Consider the following 18,936-nt stretch of genomic DNA (forward strand, 5'->3'; position numbering starts at 1 on the left):
ATTCTCTAGTGTTGATGCTCTTTGTTCTAATGTAGAGAAAAAACACATTGACGTGAGTAAAGTATTTATTAAAGATTGTTTGTTAGCATAGATTTCAGAAAACTAATTAAGTGTAAAGCCTTATGGGTAGTGGACTCTCAACCGCAGCCATTTATAAGAAGACAAAGGGAGAGGGGAGGACATGCAGCCCCTGCTGTAGTAATGACATTTATTTCCTACACAATGAGGACCCAGATTTTTCCTGACTGTGCATTATTAACTTGCCGTGTTTGCAGCACAGCTGTAATACGTGTAATGAGCTGCAGCAGGCCACAATACGAGGACTTGGGATCTTGACTGGACGGTAAAGTTGGACAAAGAAGTCCGACTTCTGTCGACTGAAGCACTGAGCTCGTTTGTTTGCATCGCTGTAGTTTTATTAACGGTGTGATTGAAGCATTTCAACCAGCACTCAAGGAAGGAGGGTACAAGGCTTTGAGATGGACAACAGTTTCTTTATAGCATCAGAAGACCTGCCGATGCGCATTTACATCAGGCTAAAGAAGGAGAACTGGTTAACCGTTATGGCTTAAAGCGAACGGTCGACTTTTAGAGGAAATACACGCTTTTGCTTCCTGGTAGAGAGTTAAGACGAGTAAGACGAGGAGACCGAATCGATCTCATCTGACTTTACACCAGAAAGCGAATAAGCGCATTTCCCCCGACTGTCAACCTTTTTTTAAAGACAATGAGTAGCATCACAAGAACTAATTATTTCAACAGTAGAGCCGGCAGTCCTCGATTTAACGTCCGTCCTTGTTAAACGTTCTACCCAGAGCTCTGATGGAGAAAAAGCAAGCAGACAAGCCAACACAACGCAACTGTCACGATCAACGTCAAGTCAGTGGTTTTGACCCCCGTCTGTATTACACAGTACAAAAACATTTACCCACAGTGCACCACGGGCCCGTCCATGAGATTAGTGGTACAGATCAAACTGGCTGAAATGGAATAAAACTGCACTGACATCGTGAGGACAAGCAGAATTCCTCGGATCAGTCGCTTCCTTCACGTTTTCTGTTCCGTTTAGTATTTATATGTATAAACAACGAGCCAGTTGCTTTTCAATGAGTACATAACACCACACTGTGGTCCGCCTACATGCGTTACTGTAACATTTAAAACATGTTTTAATCTTCTGCGAAGGGACAGAACATTATTATTTAATCATGCACCGCATCAGTCCTCGCATATCGACTCTGAAAGCTCTTAATGTAGCTCTGATTAGACATCATATAGACACTGGAACAGTTCATATTTACACAGGCTTTCAAGAAACGCAGCACAACGTTGTAATTTCACTACAGAAGAGTTGGGCTGCTCAAGGAGGACCTTGCATACAGATCATCTAGGACTCGTTTTGTACAGGTATTGGTGAAAAACAAAAAACATCAATAAAGTCAGAACTGACCCGTTTCAAGTCCTGCAATGTGTTCCAAGATCCTTAAAATGTCCCAATTACTGCACTCGTTTTAAACAGACCTTGGATTTGCAATAACCTTTTTTGTACCTTAAGAAGTAAACGCCGAAGTAGTTGCATAAGAGCCTTAAGTACAAGTTAACGTGTAAAACAAAGTAAAAGAATAAACTCTTCAAACTATGTAAACCTAAAAGTGAAGTGATTCACCTTCTGTTAGAGGGCTGGGGATGTTAGCAGACAATGAAACACAATCAGTACCTATATAGTGTCCCTTTTGATGGACGTACCGCCCACAGTTGGCTTCACACAACTCTGAATCCAAAGAGCCACGCTACAGTCTGACCGGAGAGAAGCGGATCTAGTGAAGCACCCATTAGATCCGCTTCTCTCTGCTTTCAGTTCAGCAGAAAACTGGAGCTCTAGTAACACAGGATAGGTGGAAGTGAACTACACTCTAGAATACGGGTGTTACAGTCGCAGCGTTAGGGCTAGAGAGTCTTAATGTCCCCTTCGGCCTTAGAGAGGCTCCTCTCCCGGGCAGGAGGGGGGCCGTGGTTCTGGTCTTCGTTGGTTTTGTTGCGTCCTAGCAGAGTCTAGGCTTCAGACTCCAGGTCTTCTTCTGCTCCATTGCTCGTGTCGCCCGTCTCAGGCTCCAGCAGCAGGAATTTGCCGTCATTAGTTAGAGGCATGTTCTTCATCAGCTGGGCCAGGGCCTCTGGGTCCTTGTAAAGAAAATAAAAGATATACGCTTTATTTGTTTGTGTTATGAATTCCATTAGTTGTGACAATACATTTTGAATCTACCTACTTATCCTTTATGTCTTTAGGGCTACAGGAGGTCAAACGTTGACCAACTGGTGGTTGTGTTTCTATTCACCTTCATTAATATCTCCAATGTGTAGAGATTTTATTTTTCTGTTCAGACACTAAAAAAGAACTGATTCATGGTTGTAAAACTATAAAACATGAATAAATAATTAAATACAACTTTGTTGATAAAGCACATTAAAAAAAATATGCTTTGAAATGAGAGAAATATACATAAAGACAGATGCAAAAAGGACTTTAGAGACAACGATTTAAAATGGATCAAAATAAAATGACATTGTGGGTAAAATAAAGTAATGTTTTTGTGTGAAAAGATTAGTGTTACGTTCTTTTAAAAGTTATCCACAAGGAGACTGTTCCAGAGTTGAGCTAAGTCTTATTACTTTAATGTTTACAAAGTCATTTCTCTCTTAAGGGGAACACTCCCAAGCCAGTTTAGAATACAGTTTGTTTAATTGTATTCTACTTTGTCCTCCTGTTTATGCCTTAATTAAAAATCAACATCTTAATAAAAAAAACATGGTAATGGGTTATGATACCTTCTTGGCTTCTGTAATGTCCTTCGCCAAGTTTATGGTGTAACATATCTGTGAATGAAGACAAAGAGATAAAGTTAATAAATAAATAAATATATACACACACACACACACACACACACACACACACACACACACACACACACACACACACACACACACAGAGTATATACAGGGATCAGCTCAATGGAACACATTTGAGGACCTCTTCACCACTTTAAGATCTAAGCGGTTACCTCAGCGACATATTAACGTATTAAATCTTGACTTATATGACATTTTAATCAAATACTATAGTTTAAGATTTTCATGACATATTACACTAATGCTATTTTTAATGACACACTATACTTTGACTTTTTATATGATTTTTTTCATGGCATACTATACAATTAGTTTCTCTAGAAAATCTTTCACGACATTCTGCACAATGACTTTTGACAATTTTTATGACATACTATGACTTTTTTTTAATAAAAAAAAAGTTATGTTTTATTTTACCATGACATGTTTATGGCACCACACCACTCCTGATTGACACACTCTTGTATCACAAGAAACGCTCCCATTTCATGGTTAAAGGACTACAGGCCCATCACCCGGATGTCTGTGCTCAGTGCTGTTGACCCGCCTGAATGACATCACAGGACCCCTGTTGGGCCCCCTGCAATTTGCCGACCGGGTCAACAGGTGATCGGATGATACAGTCACTGTCCTCGTCTGGGGTGGTGACTAGTCTGCGTCCAGTATACTTGGTCAGGACACGCTCAACACTACGGAGATGACAGTGGAGTTCAGGAGGAGCGCGTCTACACTGCATCCATTCTGAACAACGCTGAGTCTGCTGTGGAAGCCTTCAGGTTTCTGGGATCCACAATCTCCCAGGACATCAAGATACACCCCTCCATGAGGAAAGAGTCCCCAGCAGAGGATGTATTTCCCGCACCAGCTCAGGAACTTCAAGCTACTTCAGGAGTCGTTCTCTGCACACCTATTACTGTGTGGCTTTGGTTTCAGCTACCGAAAAGGAAGGGGACAGGCTACAAAAAGGACAGTCGGGGCTGCAGAGACAATCCCTGGTGCCAGCCTGCCCTCCAGCCAGGACTTCTACTCCTCAAGAGTCAGGAAAAGTTCAGGAAGTATCACTGCAGAGCCTTCACACCCGAGACACAAGCTGCTTCAGCTTCCTCCTCCGTGAGGCGACACAGAACATTGTACGCCCAAACAACCGCGCAAGAAATAGTTCCTTCCTCAAGGCCAGTTAAATCGGTCATATAGTGTCAATTCAATTTACAATTGTATACTTTCATAGTTTAAATACTCACTGTTCTTAAACATGTTTATATCATTACAACCAATTTAAATACAAGCGTTGCTTTTTACACTATACTGTCATATCCACTTACCTCATGGATATAATGGTAAACGGACTGTACTTGTACAGCGCTTTTCTAGATGACTTTTGACTTTTTTAAATACATTTTTCATGGCAGTCTGCATTAAGACATTTTTAACAACATACTATACAATGATTTTTATGACTTTTAACATGATATTTTAAGGGCCTTAGTTGTGGCTAGACTGATTTATTAACTTTTAACACTTTCTAAGAGCCTTCAGACGTCCTGATATGTATATGTGTGCATCAGTAAACAACGTGTCTGTATCTACCTTTTCGCCCTCGGTGTTGCTCTCAAAGACGAAGGCGCTAAACGAAGGCTCTCCCTCCTCGTCTCCGTCACTCCAGTCTCTGCCCTCAACCACGAAGCCCATCAGCCTCCCGTTCTCCTGGTGGGCCGCAAACTGACACACCTCTCCAAGCTGGAACTGAGTTGAGAGAAGGGACAGTGACAGAATTAAGATTTAAAAAAAAAAATGTAGTTGGAGGACATGACTAAAAACCTCTTCATAAAACAGAGAAAGGGATTAATATCTTTTGTCATACTTACACTTATTCTTGTAACTTGAGTCTGAGGGTCAATCAACCTATAGTGAAGACATAATAGAGACACACAAGAGTCTGAAAACACAGCAGGGATGAAGCATCAACTTTGGATTGGTCTGATTTTTGTCCGTCTCCGATAACCGCTTGAACAACGCGTAGGAAAGGTGAAACTACTTACACATGTGAGAATCAATAATGGGTTATTATACAACAGCTCAATAACCCAAGAGGTTTACGAAGGGTTGTTGAGGATATTTGTGTTTGATTAATGCTTGGATTTTGAAGGCCAGGCTTTCACAATAGCACTTTCTGTATATGAAAGACATAGAACTAGATAAAGTTAGATGAACTGTAATACTGTAAATAAGTTTTAGAAGGACATATTTCATATTGTTTCCCTGTTGTGTTGTGCAGTGTGGGAGGCTAAAGGATTTCAGGACAATACATCTGTGATCAAGGTCCAAACCCGACAAAGTCTGAATGCAGTTTATTCAATTATGAAGACAGATTTGAATAAAATAAAGATTTCTAACTGGTTGCAGAAAACAATGCGAGGCTGTGTAGCAACGTTAAGACAGGATAATGGTTTCTCCACAGAGTACGAGGACCAAAAGATTGCTGACAAAACAAAAAACTGCACTATGTTCCGACCTGTAATACCGTAACAAGTCCGCAGACTCTGGTGAATGTCTGTAAATTAACAAACATCAGTATTCTTGGCAGAAAACAATAATTGAAACATCACCATTTCTATATGCTGAGGTCTAATCAGATGTCTTTGACTGTCCTCAGAGGTAGTATTCATGTAATCATAAATAGGTGATGAACTCTACCTGAGGCTACTGCTGGTGACCATGAGGTGGGACTCGGTGGTCCTGAAGATGTTGTGGATGGCCCGGGCAGCCAGCACCTGCCTCATGGCCTCATAGATCACCTCCTGGTTGTTGCCACAACGCACCGCCATGGAGCCCTGGAAGCGCACGGCAAATACTTGCTGCAGGAGGGAGTCTGTGGAAACACACAAACAGGAATATGTCCGCAGCATGAACACTTAACTCAACAGCACTCATGTAGGAAAGTAAACGCCTGGTACACAAACAATGAGTTTAAGCAGAACTCAAAACAGTGCTTCACAGGAGAGAAAGTCAACCATTACGCTGCATTTAGAGGGAGGAAGCAAAATGGTTACCGTCAGTTTCTGTTGAACAGTCATCGTCCGTTTCTCCAAACGGATTTGTGCGTCTGCCAGGAAGGAAGCACATACACACACACACACACACGCAACAAAAAACAATTAAACTGCTGCATTGAGCCATTAAGAAGCATTCGGCTTCCTGGAAATAATAGAATAACCACTATGTGGCCAACTTTCCGGAAATCAACATCATCACCCACCAGCACTCGTTGTTCCGGTACTACTCACTCACTCACTCACACACTCACACACTCACACACTCACACACTCACACACTCACACACTCACACACACACACACACACACACACACACACACACACACACACACACACACACACACACACACACACACTTCCTGCCCCAGTTATTCCCTCACCTCCCTCCGGCTCTGTTCTGGTCCTGAAACTCAGAGGCCGGCAGCATGATGTCAAACTGAATAGGTGTCCCGGGGGCTATTAGGTCTTCTGGTTCCGGAGCAGCCCCCGTCTTCTGGGAACCACTCCTGGCAGCATGTACACCTCCTGGCTTCGCTCTTCAGGAGTGAGACAGATAGAATGTAAGTAAACATTCAAAACACCCGCTACTCAGCTTAAAAAGGTAAGGTCCACATGTTAGAAAGTCTCTCAATGCAATACTCACACAAAGTTACTTGTTTATCCTCTAGTACCTTTGAGTTAACCATGTATGCAAGGTAACAAGCTAGGTAGCCGGACATGCTAAGGTGTGAATCATGCATTACGTGAAAGCGGACAAACATAATGTTTGAACTAGGCTATTCCTCACACATTTTCCTCTTGTGCTTCTGGACAGACTGTAAGGAGATTTGCTCTAATTAGAGCCACATGCACAGCACTTCAACATGCAGAGTAATTCAGAGCTCAACATTGCTGCCTGTGATGTTTATATGCTGTTGCTAAGATATAATTGGGCAATCCCTGTTCAAAGAAGCCTTTTAGTGAACAGTCAAGTGACCACTTATTGCAAACTGTTAGATTTAGCGGAAAAGATACAAAATGTTTTGTGTGTTCATAGCTCAGTAATCACAGCTCGCAAATGTATTCTTCCTTCCGTCCTGAAGCAAACCGTTATCAATTTGGAGTATCACTTTGTACACCAAGAACAAATACATATAGAGGAAGCTGTGATGTTTACAGTGCTGCACAGACACAAAGAAAAACATTCCACAATACTGACATTAAGAGCCAAAACAAAAACGATGCAAAAAGCATGAAACATACAAATCAAAAAAATGACGGAGCAGCTTAGTCCTCAGTTTTCAAAATGATAAGGCTTGCCACTATAAAAAGCATTTCATTATTAACGTCAGGAGAGGATGCAGTATGATTGAGGAGCAGCATGCCTGACCTGTCGGGGTTGGGCGAGCCCTCTGGTCTCTTCTCAAAGCTGGTGATGGGGGTGACTGCCTGGATAGCGGTCTGGTTCAGTCGGATGGCCACAGCCTAACAACAACAAACAGAAGCATTGCTGCATCTCTAGAACCAGCAGGAAAGTCATTTATACAACCAGAGCAGTAAAATAGTGTAAGAATGCATCAAATATTCAAAACATCACCAAATGTTCATATTTCCTCTCACTAATTCTCTACCCTATCTCAGCCACACTTTAACTACTACACTGAGACTTTCTATGCTATTTTTATGACATACTAAAATATTACTATGTAAATGGCATACTATACTATGACTTGTGATAGATATTTGTTCGTTTAGATGAGTATGAGTACATAGAGTTTTGCAAGAACACCCACACTAGAAGAGAATGTGGGCACATTTTCCAAATCGACAGATTTCAAAACAACTAAACTAAATAAACCGTGTTAGAAATCATTGTCTATTTGCTGCGCAGTACTTAATTCCCAGCTTTTGTGGGAATTCCATGTCGCACCATCAAAAGTTCCCACAAAGGAACAGAAAATATACAGTAGTTTATCTCCTAAATCCTGAGAGGACAAGCATGTGATTTGCTGTTTTGTAACACTACACCTCTCAGTGATGAATGTGAAATCTCTAATAATGACTTACTCTACGGTAAACTACCACGTAATTATCATACAGGGAAATAAGAGTAAGTTTCAACTAGTTTCAAGAGTAATTTCAGACATAGCGAAAGTCTGTTTCTCAAGAATAAACATTTTCATGGAACAATCCCTCCTCCAAACATGCAAGGCTCTGGGATTGAAAAGCTTCCAAGGCAACAGCTGTGAGACACAAGGCTGGTCTAGTTGTCAACACTGGGACAACTCCAGTACAGCGTGTCTCCTTAACAGAGGATAAGTTCCCCATATTATGAGTTATTAATTAAAGCCCAAGCTAATTATGTAAAGGGGACTTGTCTTTCTCGTGACTGTGACACTCATTGATTATGTTTTGTGCTTTTTTTTATTTTTTTGTTGTCTATATTAAGATATTTTATGTGGATTTGTGATAAACAAAAGGTTCATTTTTTAAGTCATTTAAGTTATAGAAAGGGGTATAACCGTATACGTGTTCTGCCTACTCCTCAAAAATATATTTACTTATCTATTGGTTTTATTTAAAATTAGCTGTATACATTTACTGTTCATTTTAATGGTTATTGTTGTTTTATTAATTGATATAAATCTATCTAATCTGAAGTGGTGAAACAACAAATAGATCAAATGTTTATTTTTTTATTTGCAGTGTGTGTGTGTGTGTGTGTGTGTGTGTGTGTGTGTGTGTGTGCTGTGATATTGTGTTGGAGTGTGCGTTACCTCTGGGTTGTCAGTCAGGTAGATCTGTCTGGAGATGTTGTTCACGGTACAAATCCACTGAGAAAGAAACACAGAGATCCACATTAGCACTTCCTCCAGCTCAGACACGAGCCACCTGAAATCATTAGACTGTGACGAGCCAGTCAGATGTGTCGCAGCACAAAACCTAATATGAAAACCACACAAATAAGTCTCGACAGCTCCTCCATTGCTATATGACATGTTTGGACCAGCAGATGTATTTGTGGTGACGATGTAAAACAATAAGAAGTAAGGACACTTACTTCTTCATATTCCCTTTTGCTCTCCGCTTGTAGAATCATTGACCTGGAAGCATTGATGGCAATGGAGAGAATTAAATAAAATGCATCCAATAGTGTGTGCGCATTATTGTCACTGTTGGCTATGTAGGAAAGTGTCCATACGTTTTGCCTGAGGGGGAAGTTATCTGAAAACAGTAGCGTCTGTCTTCACACTCCACAGCCATGACGGAGCTGTTGTCCAGGTCCAGCACCATGCCCCCTGCCACCGCCCCACGCGGCTGACACATGAGGTTCCCTCCCTGGGTGAAGAAGTACAGTCGGTCCCAGGCTGTGGTCACCAGCCCCGTTTTACTGGAGAAGGGGCACAACAAGTGAATAAAAAGATGAATGGGTGAAGAGGGCTACATGTAGAGTAAGAATGTCAAGGAAGTGATGGAGATTCCTTTCTCACAGTTCAAAATGAAGAAATGCAAGCAGCGTCTTTTATGTCCTTCTCCCTGTACAGGTTTTGTGAGAACGATCACAAACATACTTTGGCTTTTGCAGCACATTCTGCCTAAGAATTTAGAAGAAATGACATAATCTGTCAAATCAGACATGTCAATGTATTAAATACAAAAAGAAGGCTTTTTTAGAACCTAGAGCCTCTGGCAGCTGAGTCTGTGGATAAAACACAATGACTGCAGCAGACTAAGGATGGAATAGAAGGGGTTTGGGGACAGCTATGAACTTTGAATGAACAAGTGACCAGTGCTCTGTGCAGCGAAGGGGATGGGGCTGTAGTACTCTGTAGAGTCTAGCATATCGTCCACGGCTTCTTTACATGGGTGCTGGATGCTGGCTGAGCTCTCCTTTACTTTCCAGAGTTTGGCAAATTTTGTCATACTAACTTATAATGTTTCTGCCGGTAAAATACCGCCACTAATTTAAACCGTGCTCTATTTTATAACCCCTGTGGTTATGACAGTGCGAGCGACTAATGTGCCTTTTTGAAGATCGTTACATCCGCTAACAGTGTGTTTCACCGGTGGTTTTGACCGCGGGTGGCCGGACCTAGGTGTGTTTTTTCCTGCAAATGATAGTGTGTCACCGTGCTTATAACTAAAATAAACAAGCAGACCTTTACAACGGCCACATTGCCTCATATTGTCCATCAGTCCTCGTTAAATAATACTCTGCTTATTGAGATCTTTTCTTTCTTCAAGGAGGTTTAACATATCAAAAAGAACTGTTTTTATGCGTTCACTGAAACCCTCTGCTGCTGTCATTATATATTAGCTGAAGTCCTTTTTATTCTCTATTATTGTGGCCCCACTGACTTTTATTTCATCCAATTGCAACAGAGTAGCGTTACATTTAAAGGCTTGGAAACAGCTAGATATTTTCTTTTTTCAGGACTTTGCATATAAAAAATAAACTACAATATAATTTAACTTTGACTCACTCCGTTCCAAAACAAAGTGACACGTGTATGACTCATTTAAATTGCTCACCTGAAAGCCTTCCGCTTCTACATTCAGTTTGAAAAATATTCCTGGATAAATTTCCTTTGATTAATATCAAAATGAACGTCTCATGCTGCCGTGGGTGACTGAGAGCCTTAATATTGAGAAAGCAGTCGAAATAGCAAATGTTCTCTGGACTCGGCGTTTGACAAGCGTTTGATGCTGCTGGCGGTGTGTGTCATTAAACAGAATGGCATTCTGTGGAAACCTTTTCTCTGGTGTCACAGACATTTGTCATAGATTTTGGATATATATGAGCGAGAGACAGAGTTTGACAGCGCTGACATTTCACTAAATCACATTGCGGGCTACGCTGCAGTTCTGCCCCCTGAAGCCATTAAGGAAGTTTCCCTTCTCATACATCCACTGTGCTATGAGCTGACAGCGCACACTGTCAACACGTTACCTGACGCACCTTGTCTGATGTGACAGACTTATTGTTTACTGTGGTCATGCGTATTGTGAGCAACTCTTGCAAGAGAAGCAACATTTTTTTTTTTTTTCAATGTTTTTTCAATGTTGTGTTTGGTTATTTAGAGATTTAAGATTCACCACATACCACTGATTGCCCCGTCTATTGCGCCAGACTTAATTGTTAAATTGTCACATATGTAAAATGAGGACAGAGTCAAAGCAAGTCGCTCAGCTGTATCCCTCCGCCCAAAAGACATCCTTGAACATTTAGACGACTAGCGAGGAAAGCTACGTGGACAGGAAGCGTCCTTCGATTCACGATAAAGTCATAATGAGCGCAATTAATCTTACTTCCTAATGTTGAGGTAGCCAGCCTTCTGGATGAGCGTGCGATTGACAGGCTCAGTGTCCTTATCTGGCATATAGACCGTGTCCTCCACAGACAGAAACTCCCTCTGGGACCCACGCATGGTCTCTGCCTCCGTGTCGAGCTGGGCCTGGATACTAGACAGGGGGAAAAAGTTTAAATACAGACGAATGCATTTGAACTTTTTATGGCATTAAGATGCTAAATATTGATTACTATTCAGTAAAATCACAGCTGCAATGCGTGAGAAGGCTAACCAAAACTACTACTGCAGAACATCACAGTATAGCTGTTTCTGTTTAGGATCATACACAGAAAAGCACATTATTTTATACGGTTAATACCAAAGCTATGGTTCATCACATTTGCTGCGCGAATGTTAACGAGGCGAGTGTTTACTTTTGAGTCATGTTGGACACGGAGGAGAGAAAGTTGTCCATCTTCTTTGACACCAGCTCAATGCCTTTCTTGAAGAAGCTGATCTGAGAAGTAAAAGGTAATAATGAGCAATTCAGCTTGTATTTTGTTGATTTTTATAGTTATACCTTTAATTGATAGACATTTATAGAAACAGATAATCACTTGATCACATGTACGGCTGCAACTAATGATTATTTTTTTAGTAATTTGCTGTTTATCTTCTTAATTATTCGTCTGTAAAATGGACGAAAATAGTGAACAGATTACAGACTTTATAAAATGTTTTTTTTGTCTCTCAGTCGTTTGAAATGCATGGACATTTTCAACTGACATTTGCAAACCAATTCAGTTCCAATGAGGAAATTGCTTCTCATTTTTGACTACTGAATTTGAATACTGATATGATAATGTGCTCTGACCTAGTTTGCAGGCCAACAGCTGCTCAGTACCTGTGCCTGTGTGTAGCCCAGCATGGGTTCGAGCATCGCTACTCTCTTGCGATACTGCAGGGCGTTGAGGGCGCAGTAATACTGCAGTGAGGCCTGGTGCTGCTTCCTTCTAGTGTACGCCACCTCCTTCACCAAGTCTGACTTCAGCTGTCCAGACGGGAGAGGGTTAAACATGCAACTACACAGCAGATATATATATCCAGCATAAACTCACTATCAAGCTCTGCACACACACACTCATACATATGCAAATAATTATCATACTCTCACACACGCATACAAATAAGCAGCTCAGTCACATTATCTTGAACGTCTAACAAGACTTGCCGACGCATTCAATAGAAGTAAACAACAAAGCAATCTTTGCTCTGCAGCCACTATAGGTCATGGTGTTGTTACAGTCTGACTAAAACTGTGGGACCTGCTGGTTAATTCCATCTATTTGTATTTCAAATGCTAATATTATTAGCGAGTATTACTTCATTTGTAAGTCTTTTTTTTTTTTTTTTTTTTTACAGCTTTCGGGTTGAAAGTCTACCTTCTCATTCTCCCTCTTCTTGGGCAGTCGGCTGTATTTGACCATCGCTGCCTCGTGCTCTGCAGGAGAGTAGAGGAAGAACATGGAGGATCAGATAGTAACTGCAAAATAATGCTTTTCTAAAAATCAGTTAGTGATATCTACTTACCATCAGTGGCGATGCCAAATATTTCCTTCAGCGTGCTTATCTCTGAAAGATTCAAAAGTATATGCAGTTTTGTTAGAATATCTAAAATAGATCCACAACGTGAAAAAATGCACTGATCAAACTGAGTCCTTTACATTTTAGAATTGTGGATGAATGTCACAGGTTTGTTTTGAAAATATATTTGCTTTAATAAAGTGAACACTATTAGGTGATTTTAAGTGGAAAGAAATGGCGCAAAAGAACAGAAAATTACACAATTTTACATTATTTCACTATTTCACATAATCACTGTTTGTATGCGTTGTCAATTTGGGTAGTTACGTTTGCTCTGCCGAGCAAGCACAATTTTACTGCATTGTCCTGCTGCTTTCCTGTTTGCTGATCCTCTGAGATCCTATCTAGCAGGGTTGGTTCCCGTGTTTAATCTCACGGTTTCTTCAAAAGGCTTTCAGATTTGTGCTGTAGGCGAGAATCCACATCGATCATTGTGAGCAAAATTCTTATCTTCTTTAAAAGAAATACGGACTTCTGTGAACCACGAGCAAATGGATTATTTTAGCACCATTAGTTTACCAGAGATGCAGCTGATAACTAAAATGACACAATTTACTGTTAAGATGCTTTCACTTACCTTAGTGAAACGTAATTAGCCTAAAACTGACTTTTGGACAAAAAGCTTGCTGCACACTTTAACATCAGACATGTTGAGCGTCAGGATCTCCCAGTTTTCACATTCTTCCTTCTGATGCCTCAGAATTTATTGCCTCTATCCTCTGTTTCTCAGTTTGGCAGCTTCTAAAAACTTAGTTCTGGGTTATTTACCCTGTTGGTAATGTATTCCACCACACAGCAGCAAATACTGCTTTCCAATATCCATACTATTTAGTGTGTGAGAAAAATATTTTGTAATATGCAGCGCTGCAGTATGAACTATAAAGTAAAAAGAAAAAACATGCGATTTGGAACGGAGTGAAAGTCAATGGGGAGCGATTAATTGTTGTCTCCTCCGGTGTGGGCGGGACTTATGGGCGCTGTGTCTCTATAGTGCATTTAAAAACACCATTTTAAAACTATCAAATGCAGCCACTGAACAGAATATACATTTATCCAGAATTATATCAATTCCTAACTTACTCTGAGTCATTCCCTCTTCTCCTCCTTATCTGTCATTTTTCGACAGTTAACTTGGTCATAAAGGCCCTCAACATACTTTGAAAAAAATAAAAAAATAAATAAATAAATAAATAATAATAATAATAATAATAATAATAATAATAATAATATTTGTGTGTGTGTGTGTGTGTGTGTGTGTGTGTGTGTGTGTGTGTGTGTGTGTGTGTGTGTGTGTGTGTGTGTGTGTCCCTACCTGTAAGGTCTTTCTCTCTGAACTGGATCAAGGGGAAAACCATGCTGTCGGCCATCTGGTTGGCTAGATCAGAGTGGAGCTTGTTCAGCTGGACGACAAAAAAAAAAAGACAAAAATGTCATGCACTGCACAAGGAAACAAACAAAAGATGTACCCTTGCCAAACATATTGGGGGATTTCAATTTATTTCAATATTTACAGTAACACATTTGCCAGTTATTATTCCTGCAGCGAGCTGGAAAGTAGCATTTTGAGCGAAATGGGTGCATAACTGCAGACAATGAGTCTGCCACACCATAAAGAGCCCATATTGTGAAACATTTCTTGAAGAAAATAATAAAAACCTTTTGTTTACTGCGATATTGGAAACAGAAGCACACATCGCACACACCAGGAAATCCTGATAGAATTCTCCACGAATAACATCAACGAGCTACGCTAACGAGATGACATCCAGGTTTATCTGAACGATTGAGCAAGTGCTAAAGTTCACCGGATCAGGTGCAGCATTAGGCCTAATTCTCATTGTGAAAGGAGTTCTCTGCTGTAAATCATGAGGTAAAGGTCAAGCAAACAATCAACCCCTGTCCTCCGAGCATATGTGTGTGTGTGTGTGGATTGGTACGTCCTAAATCCTGTTGAGTGCTGACTGGACAGGCTTGTGGACCCCCACGTCTGACAGTGACAGGCCCATCTGTTTAGTCTATACAACTGGACCCCCTCCTTCCAGCCATCCATTCACTGTGATAGGCATCGTATCCCCTCTTAGCATCTGTATACAATCAGATGCGGTCTTACAGCGAGGTTAAAGGTCAGGTCTTTTCACCAGCATGCTAGTGGAGCACAGGTGCTACACGATAAAGAACCGACTACTCACCATGCAGTGGTTTATCGTCCCTCTCGCAGATAAATATGCACAAATACAAATGCAGCTCACCTCTCCTACAGTTTTGGCAAAGTTCTGCAGCGTGACGATTACTTCTTCATCACCTTTTCCAAGAGCAAAATTCTAGATAGAAGAAGAAGAAGGGAGGGGGAACAAGTTTACACCCTGAAACCGCATCATGTTGCATAGATCGAGCCTACAATAGGAGCCAAGAAGTAAGGAAATAAATAGCCTGCTAAGCCAGGATTTCCGGCACGTTCCTTTCATGGAATAAGGCCAAAGATTCTAATAACCCCCATGCTAAGATGCTGAGTTTTAAGTCTTGCTTAAAAGGAGCTAAAAGTGCATCCATTACTGGTCATTGCAGTTTTTTTTATCCATCCAACATTCACTCTGCAATCCAGAAAGCCAACTGATGCACAAATCTTCTTCTTCTTTTTATTTTTGTTAGCATGATTTAATAGACCTGCTCTGTTGACTTCAGCAACTTTTCTATTTTGTAGCTCTCGTTGGCTGCATAAAACAAAACCCCATGATAGATCGCCAACAGAGAGGCACTTCTACTTCAAGGTTATGCCACGCACAGAGATTTCATTAAGACACACATGCAAATACGAGGTCTGGCAGACACATGCAAACTCACACACGACATGGAGAGAAAGGAAAATGCATCTCTTTCTGTGTTTTTCTTAATGCAATCATGCATATAACTGCAGGAGCCCATTAGCAGAGTTACTTGAATAACTCAACCACATTAGCTATGAGTAGGACAATACAAAGTAGCCACTTCAAGCACCACTCACTGCTGCTCGTTAAGATCACTGCTTTGAGAAAAGGGTGATAATTGAAGGCGACTGACAAGCACGGCCGCCATTTTCGTCGACTACTCTCTTCTGTTATCTGGACTACAGCGGCCGGCCGTTCAGAGGACAATGTTCACAGAGGGTGCAGAAGGAAAATCAAGCTGACACAAGAAAAGTGGCAGAGACATGTCCCAAAAAGCATGGCACCCATGCTTACTTTCTTCTCATAATCCAGAAGTTGCTGTGAGAGCTGCTCCGTGGCCAATCCCATCTCACTCTGTAGGGGGCAGACAGAGGCAAAAAGCAAAGCGAACAGAAAGGATTACTTTAGCTTCTACATTTCTCTCACTCTCTCTTTTCAGTCTCAAAAGGAATAAAAAGGAAAATAAATGGACAACAGGTGAATGAGGGTTCAGATGAAATTCCTTGGAAAAGCACAAGGTGATGACGAGTCACATCAATGCCAACTCTACCGGTGAACGGTTATTGGTTGAGGAAAGGTCTGACGTCACGTTACACAGGCTGTGTACGTTTTCAGGAGGAAAATTAAGCATGTTTTGGGACTGCAACGTTTAAGCGTGTCGCTCAATTTGGCATCATCTTCTCCAGAGAACAAAGAATGTACACCCCGACAGCACAAGAGGAGTTTCACACCACTTACCGAAAATCAGTCAATTGTACAGAAGCACGGTACCTCCATTTCAGCTGCTAAACTAAAGGTTCTCTGCTCCTTCTACAATAACCTTCAGTACATCATTTATTCTTCAGTTTGCATTTGTGAGGATAAAAAAATAAAATATCCTAGTTTGGCATTCGTCTATTCAGAAGGACCATCTTCTCTTAAGTGCAAACAAAATCAACCCTCTACTAACGTTTAACCCCAAGTCATCTTCAACCAGATAAAGTTTTGACTCTTGTTCAGACGTAAAACTAGAATTACTGCCTAGCGGTTGTATGCCTCCGCTAACTAGTCACGTTGAGGTTTACATGCCCAAAATCTCATCACATCCATCATTTTATGCTATTGGACGTTTGTGAGGAATTGGCATGATTAGCATATGAATGCTTAAGGCCAAAAAATGTGTTTTGAGTCCAGATGGACATTTGTGACAAATTTGAAGACATTTGCAATTCGGTAGTTGCTATTAAATCAGAGCCACACACGGCAAAGGGAACAGAGTCTGTGTATTCGTGCATCTGTTTGTGTTTTGTTTAGTACCTGGGCTCCAAACACACGCTGCATGGACTGTAGCAGCTGGTTGGTGTAGTCTGTAAGCGTCCCAGAATCCTCCTCAAACACGCTGAGCAGGGAGCGAGTCTGTGGAAGAAAACATTCACACACCCTTATGAACAGATGAGACAATAGACGAATTAACTTATAAAAAGGGTAGGTTTCTCCAAGTCTGTCTTAGTGGCTAGCAGCGGTGAGGTGCCCACATAAACATTGAAACAGGTTTTACTTGCTGGAGTCATTCCTACCGTTAACCGTTACCGATTCCAACGGAAGTAACCGCAGACTAAATCAAAAGGGCCTCATTCTGTGTGCAAATGTTCTGAAGTTTAAGTGAAGTCTATACGAGGCTTCAGCAGTCTGAGTTTGACAAATTAAAACCTGTATTTTTCACAATATTCTGACATTTTATAGAAAAAATGCATAACTATAGGTTGCATCACTAACTGTAAATCATACTCAGGTGTGTATTAGTCATTATGCAAATAAGTTTAAGCGTGTTTCAACAAATCACATCAAACGTTTGTGTTTGTGCTCATCAGGGTAAATCAGGTGGAGCTCGACATCTTGTAATCTTGTGATATGTTTCTTTTAGTGATGAACATCAAACTTGTATAGTGCCTAAGTTAAAAAAAACAACAAAGCACAATTTGTCAAAAACTCATAAAAGAGATGAATAAGCTGGAGGAGGAAAGATGTCATAAGACAATGAGTGAAAGAAATGAGTCTGCAGTATGCAGAGGAATATATATGGAAGTGCAGCTCGGAAGTGAAACTAAAAAAGGCATCATGATTTTACTGCAGGCTGACTATGCAAACTGAGAAAATCCTGTCCGGGTGTAGTTTTTTTTTTTTTCTTTCTTCTTCCACAAACAGGTGCAGCAAGGGAGGGCAGATACAGAAAGGAACACACCCATCAGCCAGAGTGTGGTCACAGTTCACTCCAGTTGACTGAGAGCCATTTCACACCAAAAAGAAATGATCTGTCAACCTTTGTGTGCCCTATTTCATGTTAAGAGAAAAAGCATTTTGTAGCAAAAAAACCCCCCATAAAGACAGACATAACCATCTAGCATTGGGTTGCACTTAAGCAGAACTATCAAGGAGTCTAGGAAAGGAGTGATGCAACTAAAAGCAGAGAATGTAGGCTACATCTAAATGTAGCCTACATTAGAGGAGCACTACAGCAAATACTGTCCTGCATTACACGTCACCCTCACCGATAACCATGCACGAGGCCTAGTGCAACTTTAATAACTTAACTGCACTCCTGTAGACCTTTAAGCATCAAACATCATCTGCTATTCACTGCTGACAGCTACCACTGATGCAAGCTAGTGGAGTCCGATAATGGAAACCCCTCCCACATTCTGTGGGTAAGGCCCAGTTCAGCTCCCGGGACAGGGTCTAGCCCCAAAAATATAACTTCACACGATATTAGAGAATTGAAACATTGCAGGATATCTGGTTGAGCTATGCTCGTGACGGCTCCCACGGTGATGCGAGTCTAAATATACACCAGCATATCGGAGAGTCGCCCTGTGGCGGGCGGTAGCTTTGTAAACAAAACACAGACACATGAACGCCGATAATTGTGATTAGCAGTATTAACCACACTATGGTTATAGCGGGGAGGCACAGGCCTACCTGAGGGCTGTCCTGCAGAGCTTCCTCCAGGAGCAGTTTGTGATGTACGGCCGGCATCTTGTTAGCTGTTGGAGGAGAAGGAACGAGAGCTTGAATTATTTAACGCGTGGACTCGGTTTCCCAGAGGCCTCTGCGCGGGTGAGAGGACCACGTAGGAGTTGGAGGCGGGCCCGGTCTGATCT

General features: G+C 41.2%; 1 protein-coding gene across 1 annotated transcript; it reads right to left on the reverse strand.

Annotated features, from left to right (window-relative positions):
- Positions 1 to 47: 47 nt before the first annotated feature.
- appl2 (adaptor protein, phosphotyrosine interaction, PH domain and leucine zipper containing 2) lies at positions 48 to 18,863 on the reverse strand. Its single transcript, XM_068723399.1, has 21 exons — positions 18,755 to 18,863; positions 17,096 to 17,194; positions 16,094 to 16,153; positions 15,125 to 15,196; positions 14,188 to 14,275; positions 12,822 to 12,863; positions 12,674 to 12,732; positions 12,136 to 12,282; positions 11,666 to 11,748; positions 11,251 to 11,403; positions 9,143 to 9,331; positions 9,002 to 9,044; positions 8,718 to 8,774; positions 7,331 to 7,425; positions 6,342 to 6,497; positions 5,958 to 6,010; positions 5,602 to 5,776; positions 4,773 to 4,809; positions 4,495 to 4,650; positions 2,827 to 2,874; positions 48 to 2,181 (listed from the first exon to the last, which is right to left on the reverse strand). Exons 1-21 carry the CDS (start codon positions 18,809 to 18,811, stop codon positions 2,053 to 2,055), a joined length of 1,998 nt encoding a protein of 665 aa, XP_068579500.1. The 5' UTR covers positions 18,812 to 18,863; the 3' UTR covers positions 48 to 2,052.
- Positions 18,864 to 18,936: the final 73 nt, after the last annotated feature.

The sequence above is a fragment of the Cebidichthys violaceus genome, unplaced genomic scaffold (genome assembly GCF_023349555.1).
Source record: "Cebidichthys violaceus isolate CVI_PGR_0920_01 unplaced genomic scaffold, fCebVio1.0.p SCAF_3, whole genome shotgun sequence".
NCBI lineage: Eukaryota > Metazoa > Chordata > Actinopteri > Perciformes > Stichaeidae > Cebidichthys > Cebidichthys violaceus.

Bases quoted from the DNA above. Each gene is read 5' to 3' on its own strand.
- appl2 (XM_068723399.1), bottom strand. From the start codon at position 18,811: ATGCCGGCCGTACATCACAAACTGCTCCTGGAGGAAGCTCTGCAGGAC. The intron at 7,426-8,717 runs GTAACGCACACT...TGTTGTTGTTAG, and splicing joins ACCTGACTGACAACCCAGAG to GCTGTGGCCATCCGACTGAA. The intron at 2,875-4,494 runs GTAGATACAGAC...CTTCATTCACAG, and splicing joins GCAACACCGAGGGCGAAAAG to ATATGTTACACCATAAACTT.